General features: G+C 38.3%; 1 protein-coding gene across 2 annotated transcripts; it reads right to left on the reverse strand.

Moving 5' to 3' along the window:
• Window positions 1–105: 105 nt before the first annotated feature.
• nsrp1 (nuclear speckle splicing regulatory protein 1) lies at window positions 106–5,257 on the reverse strand. 2 transcript variants are annotated; one of them, XM_037748970.1, is made up of 8 exons: window positions 5,157–5,255; window positions 3,423–3,507; window positions 3,221–3,277; window positions 2,992–3,120; window positions 2,593–2,800; window positions 2,119–2,221; window positions 1,162–1,796; window positions 106–1,131 (listed from the first exon to the last, which is right to left on the reverse strand). In XM_037748970.1, the coding sequence occupies exons 1-8, from the start codon at window positions 5,174–5,176 to the stop codon at window positions 965–967; spliced, it is 1,404 nt and encodes a 467-aa protein (XP_037604898.1). In that variant the 5' UTR covers window positions 5,177–5,255; the 3' UTR covers window positions 106–964. The 2 variants fall into 2 exon arrangements, with proteins under 2 accessions (XP_037604898.1, XP_037604897.1); XM_037748969.1 differs by having other exon boundaries at window positions 106–1,796; window positions 5,157–5,257.
• Between the last annotated feature and the right edge of the window lie 4,949 nt (window positions 5,258–10,206).

A 10,206-nucleotide genomic window follows, 5' to 3' on the forward strand; every position in this document is an offset into this window, starting at 1 on the left:
TCTGTGATCAAACTGTGAAATAAACGTTTCCTTCTGAATTATGAATCGAAATCTGAATTCTCATACACATTCTTAATGTCAAACTGCAAAGGAAAACAAACGGGATGCAACAGAAGAAATTATTTTATTATCTCATCGTCAACTACATCAGAAGGGATACTAAACTTCAACACAAAATGATCAAACACAACAACATCGCTGGCTCACGCGTCGTTCCACACCTCTTCCAAATTAAGATCAAATGTTCTATATGCGTTCGTTCCTGTGTGTGATGATACAAGGGTCTCTCTCTCTCTCTCTGTCAAAACTCATATTTACAAGTCAGTGTTCTTATTTCAGAAATCAAAAAAATCCACCAATTGAAGTCCAAAAGAAAGATATTGTCCAGGTCTGTCTCTCTCGTCACTTAAGACCATGAGCACACTACTGTTTGAATCTGCCCACTGCAGTGTATGGGGGGAGTCAGCGGTTACAGAATAAGGTCGGCAATATTTTCCTTATTGTCAACAAATCCCATGAAAAGACTTAAACCAACAATTAATTGCCTGTGTAGCCAAAACCTGATGTAGCTTAATATTGTCACAGCTACCTCAGCCACACTGTGACTGGGTGATTTGCTCTTTATCTACAATGAACATGGGAATTATAGTTGATTTTGAATCAATTCCACATACACTGCATGAGTGCTGTAAATACTCACTAGAGCACCAAATGACGTGCTAAAAAGCAATGTTTACTCCAGCTTGAGGAACGTTTGCTAAAAACTACAATGCCCAGCTATTTGATTTACATCTTCACTAGGAGGAACAGGTAAGGGAAGTCAGAAGAAGGAACTAACTCAGTGTTGGTTTTGGTATTTTTTATAGGATTTGTTGAAAAAGAGAGACATAAAATAACATTATCCTCTATACGATAACGGTTGTGTGTAATTCGGGGGTGGTTTGCGTCGTGTGCTGCGCAGCTCTCAGTCCTCTTCCTTCTCGATGTAAGTCTTACAAGCCGAGCGAGCGATCTGTCGGGCCATGTACCGGTCTCTCGCCGAAGTCACGGCCTGATCCGTGCTGCGCTTTGCAAACTTGTTCGCCTTCTCCTCCGCTTCCTCCTTCCCTTCGCCTTCCTCTTTCTCCTCGCCTTCCTGTTTCCGTTCGTCTTCTTTTTCGCTCCCGTGTTCTCCGACCGCTTCCTTCTTTTCCGGAGCTTTTTCGTCGCTCTTCACCGCCTTCTCCGGTTCCTTCTTTCTCTCCTTCTCTTCTTCCGGATCTTTGTCCTTCCGCTTGTCTTCATCTGGATTCCTCCTCCTCTCTCTCTCTCCGTTCTTATCCCTCTCTCTTTCCTTAGGGCTCCTCTCCCTCTTCCCGTGCCTGTCTTCCCTGTCTGTATCCTTGCCTCTGCTTCTGTCGTCTTCTCTGCCTCGGTCCCTGTCGTTCCTTCTATCCCTGTCGTCTCTTCTCCCTCCGTGTTTGTCGTCCCTTTCCCTTCCCCTGTTTCGGTCTCTGTCTCTGTCTCTGTCTCTATCTCTGTCCCGTCCTCTGTCTCTGTCCTGATCTCTGTGGCTCTTCTTATGTCTGTCTCTCTCCTTCTCTTTCTCCTTCTCCTCTCCGCTCCCCGATGAAGGCGACCTCTGTCTGTATTGGCGTTTTGAGTGTGCCGAGCCGGCCCCGGGCTTGCTAAACCCAGACTTCTGCTCGTGCCCCTCCTCGCTGTCGCTGCATGAACTCGGGATGTTGTCATGGGACGTAGATGAGGGAACAGGTGAAGTCGTCTCTGTGTCTTTTGAAACCTTTGAGTTTTGAGTTCTGTGGGAGCAGGAGGAGAGAGATACAAAAATAAAGGTTCAGAATAAAGAAAGGTTAGATGAGCTTCAACCTTTTTACAAGGAATAGTACACCTGTCCAGTCCCAGAATGGGGCAGTCTTGTAACAGGAGAGACTTCAGAGACAAGGTCCAAAGGACTCTGATGAAGACGCAGTTGGCATTGAAACATTAGTCTTCTAACAAAGTTGCTTTGGACCTGGTCTCTGAAGTTTCTCCTGATAAAATATTCAGAATAGTTTTTTTTTTTTTTTTAAATGTGTATGCTTGATGTGTTTATGTATGTAATGCGGAGTTGTGACTGACTTGTTTGCCGAGCGATCCGGTATCGCCTCCTCTCCGACAGTCTGATTCAGCAGGTGCCGGTAGAAGCCGCTCAGGTCTTTTTGTTTCTTCACGTCCAAAGCAGCTAAGCAAAAATAAAATAATTCAAACAAATCATTTACATTGTTTCATAAGAAGTGGCCTCTTTTCCCACAACGTTTTTAAAGTCCATCTCTTCAAGTCATGCTTTGTGTGCCCTAAGGAAGGAGATACTTCTCCAAAATAATACAATTTATTTAAGGAATCAAGTTAAGTCTTTCCTTAAAATATTTGAAAGCCCATTTCAGACTGGCACAACAAATTGTAAGGATTACAAAATGTTGCTACGGCCAAATCCAATTTAAGCTACACTTATATGTTGTTTAAAACATCTGGAGTTCAAAGTATCGCCATATCACTTACAACAAAATCGTATCTGCCTGCAGTCTAAAAACACTTGTAGCGTATCGGTCTAACCTTCAATCGCTGCCTCTCTTTTCTCCTTCTCCTCCTCCTCCTTCTGCTCCAGGAGTTTTTGCTTGTAGGCGGACGTGACGTAAGCTTCTTTATCTGCAAACTGCTCTCCCTCCGCCTCTCTTTCCTTCTGGATCTTCCTCTCTTCCCTTCGTTCTTGTTCCTTCTTTCGGTCCTCGACTGCTCTCATCAACTGGTGGATGTACTTTGGCTGTACACGCAGAAAAAAAAAGAAATTAAGGTCATGTTTATGAGGAAGTTCAAGCTTTAAGTAGGATGTCAGAACTCAATTTTGGCAAAACAGCAGCACCACAGCACAGGGATTCAGTGTTTTAATGCTCCAACACAGTTTAGCAGAGTGCATGCTGGACAACATAAAGTGTTCAACATAAATGAGATTACCTTTTTGTCAGCACCTCCCAGAACTTTTTTGTTGCTTTCAAGTCTCTGTTTTTGGATGTCATCGTACACAGCGTCGTAGTCGTATACAGTGCTGTCCTGTTCCAGGGCCTTATGCATCTCCAAACGTGTCTTTAGAATGAGAGAAAGAGAGAGACAAGAGAAATGTAAATCACATAACTACTTTATAGCATTAAGTGGACCGACATCACTTTTTTATTCTTCCTCTCACCTGCTTCATCATCTTCTTTTTGACAGCTTCTTTTTGCAGACTCTCCCCAACTGTGGTCTGAGGAACAAAACATTATTATTTGAGCAGAAGTCTGCTAAAATGCCATAATAGTGAAAATACCTGAAATCACATGCAGTGATTGGTGAATGACAAGAGACAAATTATATTGCCCTGCTTATAACAAATCCAAAAGTGTACCCACCTCATCATCCGAGTCATCCTCGAACACCGAGTGTTTCTGCACGGTCTTTGACACTCCTTTCTTCTGTGACAAGACCAGCCCGTACCTGTGGACAATCAGGAAACATGGCTTCGTAAACACCGTCATACCAAAGTCTTCTGTACATGTATTTCACAAGCAAGTCGTAACTCATCAGGAAAACAGGATCTCTACAGGCTTCGCTTCTGACATCAAAACTAAAGCATCCACTTAAAAATAGAGAACAACTCCAGTGGCAAGAGCAGACATATTTATATGATGGTTGTTAAACTTGTTTATGAGACAGGTGACTTTCTGCAAACATAAGGTTGAGCGCACTTTCATAGTGCAATAGGTTATGCACCAAAAATAGAAACAAAAAATGCCTAAAAGCTATGTGAAATCTACCATTCTTTTTCTTTTTAATAATGCTTTCTTTATTAACACATGCTTATTTACAGAGGTACAAACAGATACATCGATAATTGATTAAATACATACACATTTCATAATGCCAGAGTTAATGTTATATATATATATATATATATATATATATAACATATTATATTCATTCAATAACTTCTTAAGACTTAACGCCTCAATGATATTGGGTAAAATGATGCTATATTGTTTGAATTTATTAATAACATGGTTGGCTTGGTTCCTGACCATTTTTCTTATGAATATGGGCTTTTTCAAAAATAATAAATAATTGATTGATGATATAGAGCATGTTATTTTCGATCTTATCTTGACTAAAATATAGTATTATATAAAACATATTTATTTCAACATTTAGTTTCTTTTTTTTTTTTTTTTTTTTAAATTGGCCACATCAATCCAGAACATTCTTGTATATATACACTGAATAAATGGATGGGAAGTCCACAGAAATCACACTTATAATCAATATCCAGCTTGAATTTTTCTAACACAAGTTTTACTGGATAAATCCTATGAAATATCTTTAAAGATCCTTCTTTAAATGTGTTATTGATACAGTATTTATCACAAATTCCCCCAAGCTTTCTCCCACGAAATCTACAAAAAATTAGGTTAAAATTTCATTCATTCATTCATTCATTCTCACTGTGCAATATCATTTTCCACTTGTGCAATTTTGTTAATAGTCTGTTTATTGTCAATACTTTATATACTGCTCTTATTTTTATACTTCCTTCTATTTAAATGGTTCATATATTGTTACACTTTGTGTTAGCTGATGCATCTTGTTTTTTTGCACTATCCTCTTTGCTGCTGTACACTGCAGATTTCCCCACTGAGGGACTAACAAAGGAATATCTTATCTTATCTTTAAAGGTAGTGTGAATGATTGATGTTAGCCATGAAACTCTCCTTTTATAACAGGTTGTTATTAGTAAGGCAAAAAAGATAATGAAAATACAGAGATGTTTCTGGTGAAATAATAAAGATCATGTTGATAGATAAATGGCAGGTATGAAAAAGTGAGAATCAGAAGTATCACACAAACAAAAAGGACCCTAGTTTAGTGAACTAGCCAGCTGCTGCTAGCCAGCAGGTTAGCATCAGGTTAGCATAACGCTAACTAGCTCCAGGAGAAACAGTTTTCACAAATAGTCCTGAGCTGCAACACCACAGCTGCTACATGTACATTGAGTTCTTTCATATAACTACAACCCCGACTAAGTAAATCAATTGTCCTTGTTAATGTTAATCACACAGCAGCACAGTCACGTTAGCTTCTCTGCAACTTACTGCTTTGTAGGCAACGCCATCTCGCTCTGCTGGCTGTGAACTCTTCTTCTTCTTCTTTAGTGTTTATTGGCAAACCAGCTTATAGGTGCATTACCACCACCTACTGGACTACTGGAGGGTGGAGCAGTAGATTGGCAGGAAAAAAAAAAAAATAATAATAATAATATAAATTAAAAAAAAAACTTATAAAAAGAATAATTATTAATAATATCCAGGCAATAATAATAGAATAATAATAAACTTTATTCGTATAGCGCTTTCCTTAACAATGTTATAAAGTGCTTCACAACAAGAAAAAAAGACAGTAAAATACAATACAATATAATATAGATAAATAAAATGCAATCAATTTAAAGTCACAAAGAGATAAAAAGCTTTTTCCTTTTTAAGATTTTAAAGTAGTAGTAGATTTAGCAGACCTAATCATAGTGCACTTTTATAGACTAAGCTACTTTTTAATTCTGCACACCACCAACTCTGCACCTTTATAGATTGTTTTTAACTGTTTTCTACCAATAATGTAGCTTATTCTGCTCTTTAGTCTTTTTTTTTTTAAAACTCTCTACCTCAGTTCTCATCCTGCATTATATTATATCTGACATTTCTTAATCCCCTGATCTCTACTGTATATCTCCTATATTTTATTATTCAACACTATATTACTTTTTGAACTATAATACTTTTTTAATAGTCCCGTATCTCAGTTGTTATTCTGCACTATATTCAGTTTTAACAGTTTTCTTCATCTCCTGGTATTTTTATATCTGGTACATTTTTTGTACTTTGTACTTTGTACTACTTACTTTTTATTGCCTTTTTACTAACATGTTTGCACTATGGAACTGTGATGCTGGAAACTTGAATTTCCCTCGGGATCAATAAAGTTACTATCTATCTATCAATCTATCTATCTATCTATCTATCTATCTATCTATCTATCTATCTATCTATCTATCTATCTACAGCAAATGACCAATCTGTGTAAATAAACTTACAAATTATCCCAACACATACAATACTTGAATACTGGGAGAATTTAAACTTCTTGAAATAGGGGAATACGTTCCATTAAGTTTTATACCTGAACTTTACATTTTAGGCATAAGAATTGAATGTGAAAGCAAAATAAATTGTAGTTGTGTGAAAAAAAAGTGATTTAAAAATCTGACATTTCGGATACACACATTTTTCACTTGATAGCAACATTTAATTTCAGTGTTTCCCAACCTTTTTATTTTTTTATTTTGATACTAAACATGTCTATTTGGTACCCCTCATCATGGGTTGTGAGCAGATCAATCAAAGAGTGCTTTTCCCTTATAAGACTGTCTAATTTGAATAATTTTTGAAGGCCTGATGAGGTAAAACTCTACAGTATTTCAAAACAAAAAAGAAGATTAAAGTAGCTATGAAAAATACATTTTGTGCAGGAGAATTTAGATGTTCATATTCCCTATCCTGCTAATCATCCGGCATCTCCTTAAATTCATTTCATGACCCACTGAAGGGGTCTACGTGTATTTTTATTCTGTTCCTGCGACCACACATCATATAGAAGCAAAGTGCTAAACCAAAGATATAGAGAATACTGTGACAAAAGGTGTAAGTCTGGCTACTGTTTGTCTAACTAAGAGCAAAGAAACTGCTCTAATTTTATGTTATTGATGCATGTCATTTGTCATTTTCAATGCTGTCCGCTCTGTTCTAAACCTGCAGTAAGTCATTCTCTTATATCAGATCAGAGAGCACGTGGTTCACCTGTGATTAAAGCTGCAGGTTCGAATTTCCCCTGCCTCCTCTGAGTGACTCTAAATCCATACACCATTATCTCTGTCGTAATCTCCATCTCATCTCATCTCTGGCCTCACTGCTAATCCCTCTGGTACAAACACAATGACCAAAGCTGCCTGATGGATGGATGAATGGATGAAGTGGTGCTAAAATTAACTATAACAGAAGGATGGATAGACGCTGAACAAATACCTTTTTTTTTATATCAATAACTGAGAGGCACCTTCTTCCTATCTTTGTGTAATAGTGTAGAAATAGAAACACTGCTTATAACAACAAGCCAATATGTGAATCATTTGAATCGTCATGTATTGTTTTAGCCTGGCTCCAGATCTTTGAATCCACATCTGTAATTTTTGGCAATTCAGTCTGATCATATTATTTTTGTGTAGCAGGAAAGAGGAGATAAACAAGGTTGTACACCAGCTGTATAGTGGAAGTTCATACCTGCACGCATTGTTATGTATTGGTATCTGGGCTGTGTTACACGTGCTGATGACACACACTTCACATTTGAGTGTGTGGTTTTGAGGCAAGCTATAGTTGCTGCTATCTCTGATCTGTGCCTTCAGGCAGTGAAAATAACAGTGAAGTAGACTAGTGCAGGTTCAGACAGACAGACTACACTTCAGGAGTCACGAAATATCACCTGACGTTTTCCCTTGGACAGCACTGCACCCACTTCACTGAAGCTCAAACACGTATGTTGAGATCACATGACTTCTGGCTGATAAGAGGGCAGGCCTCTTTTCTTTTCTGAACTACAGCCTTAAGTTGGAGTACCAAAGATTTAGACTAACTCTCTTAAACCAATACATGAATATACTCTATATGGATGTTGTACAGTAAACCTACACATTACGTTTTCATGTTTTTATTTCATGCTTAGAGATGCCACATTCACTCTTGAGGTTGATGCAGGGATAAAATACTGAGTCATGTGACTCAAACTCAAGTTTGAATTGATTTTGTTTGAAATTACAGAAGAGCTGACTTCACCTGAATTCTTGTGACCTGACATTTAAGTCACACCCAGAAGCGCTCAGAAGCAAAGCTACGCCTCCGCCATTTTGGACTGAAAGCGACTACAAAGTGCAAAAGTAAAACAAAACAATTTCTATTCTATCGTCATAATTTTAATGTCTCTACTGAAATGGTCTGTGTTGAAAAATAAAACTATTATAAATATATGCATACTATTATAATTATTTAAGTTTACTTACTTATTTATCTATTTTAAGACATACATTTTCTGAATGGAATTGTTGTAGGGTGTTTGCATGACCATGAAAGTCAATATTTACTCATCTTTTAACATGTTTCACCTCTAAATCAGTAGCAGCAGGCTCATTGTTTGACTGAGAGACACTATACTCATATAGCTGCTTTGTTTACGTCCAGCACACAGATTTGTCTGTACAGATGTCTCTAAATTCATGGCAATGGACTCATTGGCGTTTTCAGTCCAAAATGGCGGCAGCGCTACCACAGCGCCATCTAGCAGCCATTGTCAAAAAAGCAAGAATTTCACCTCTTTGCTAACTGAGGATATTTTGGCCTCCGCTGCATCGATTTTGACCATTCTTCCTAAAGATTTGTGTTGCAACTTCCCCAACTTTATGGAAATACAAAATAAAATATTTAAAATACCTCTTTAAATCTGAAGTAGGCGAGATTGGAGCAAATCTGATTAAAAAAAGTTATTTTTATAAAATGGTCGCTATATCGTGACAGTAGTACATGAAACAGGTGACCTAAAAAAAATATCATGTTCCTCTGTGTCCTCCAGTGCTCATCAGCAAGATTTCACAGGCCGGAGGAAAACAAGCAGTAAGAGCTGATCTGAGGTCCGCTGTCCAGCTGCTGTCTATGAGAGCTGGCTGTCAATCACTCGCAAACTCCAACCAAACGGTCAAACTATAAAATATGAATCAATATTATGTTACGTTAATGCTTATTTCTCGCCTCAAATGTTTTCAGAATCATCTTGTAGTGCACGGTTTAGCTGTAAAATGAGAAAGTTTGTGACGCGGCCGCCATTGTAGAAATCTGTTGAAGGAACGCCAAGTTCCGGTCACATGACTGGAACACAGCCAATTCGAACGCTCTCTCAATGAACTGACCTGTGATTGGTTAAAGTCTCCTGTCACGGGCTCGATTTTTTTAAAGCCTGAAAACAGAGTCATGAGGAGGTGAAGAAGTCTAGTTTTCTCTCAGAACACTTGAATTACAATATGCTGAAAGGTTATTATGGACTTTTTGCCCAATGATGCCAAAAATATACTGCCTACTGCCGCTTTAAGATCAACATCTAATTTGACACCGTCGTCACCTTCACCAGATCTGCGTAGCAAAGCAAAACGCAGTGTGACCTCTAATCATTGAGCGGTGACGGTGACCATATGGGTCGTTTTTTTTATGCATAATGACTTGTTGTAAATATGTTACGGTAGTGTTGCATTAATGGTGAATTATGATATATCTGAAAGGTGCTTCCCCAAGGGGATAGGAGACTAAGGCTGCATTCACACCAGATCTGGCGGTGCGGCAAAAACACAAGTTCTCCCATTCATTTTGAATGTAGGTAATGTGTTTGGGCTGCAGCGGCCGAACGGGCTAGATTTTCTAAAGCCATGAGGAGGTGTAGAAGTCTAGTTTTCTCTCAGAACACTTGAATTACAATATCCTGAAAGGTTATTATGGACTTTTTGCCCAATGATGCCAAAAATATACTGCCTACTGCCGCTTTAAGATCAACATCTAATTTGACACCGTCGTCACCTTCACCAGATCTGCGTAGCAAAGCAAAACGCAGTGTGACCTCTAATCATTGAGCGGTGACGGTGACCATATGGGTCGTTTTTTTTATGCATAATGACTTGTTGTAAATATGTTACGGTAGTGTTGCATTAATGGTGAATTATGATATATCTGAAAGGTGCTTCCCCAAGGGGATAGGAGACTAAGGCTGCATTCACACCAGATCTGGCGGTGCGGCAAAAACACAAGTTCTCCCATTCATTTTGAATGTAGGTAATGTGTTTGGGCTGCAGCGGCCGAACGGGCTAGATTTTCTAAAGCCATGAGGAGGTGTAGAAGTCTAGTTTTCTCTCAGAACACTTGAATTGCAATATCCTGAAAGGTTATTATGGAATTTTTGCCCATTGATGCCAAAAATATACTGCCTACTGCCGCTTTAAGACATACATTTTCTGAATGGAATTGTTATAGGGTGTTTGCATGACAATGGAGGTCAATA

The sequence above is a fragment of the Sebastes umbrosus genome, chromosome 17, assembly GCF_015220745.1.
Source record: "Sebastes umbrosus isolate fSebUmb1 chromosome 17, fSebUmb1.pri, whole genome shotgun sequence".
In the NCBI taxonomy this organism is placed as follows: domain Eukaryota; kingdom Metazoa; phylum Chordata; class Actinopteri; order Perciformes; family Sebastidae; genus Sebastes; species Sebastes umbrosus.

Bases quoted from the DNA above. Each gene is read 5' to 3' on its own strand.
- nsrp1 (XM_037748969.1), bottom strand. From the start codon at position 5,176: ATGGCGTTGCCTACAAAGCA. The intron at 3,278-3,422 runs GTGGGTACACTT...TTTGTTCCTCAG, and splicing joins AGGATGACTCGGATGATGAG to ACCACAGTTGGGGAGAGTCT. The intron at 2,222-2,592 runs GTTAGACCGATA...ATTTTTGCTTAG, and splicing joins AAGAGAGGCAGCGATTGAAG to CTGCTTTGGACGTGAAGAAA.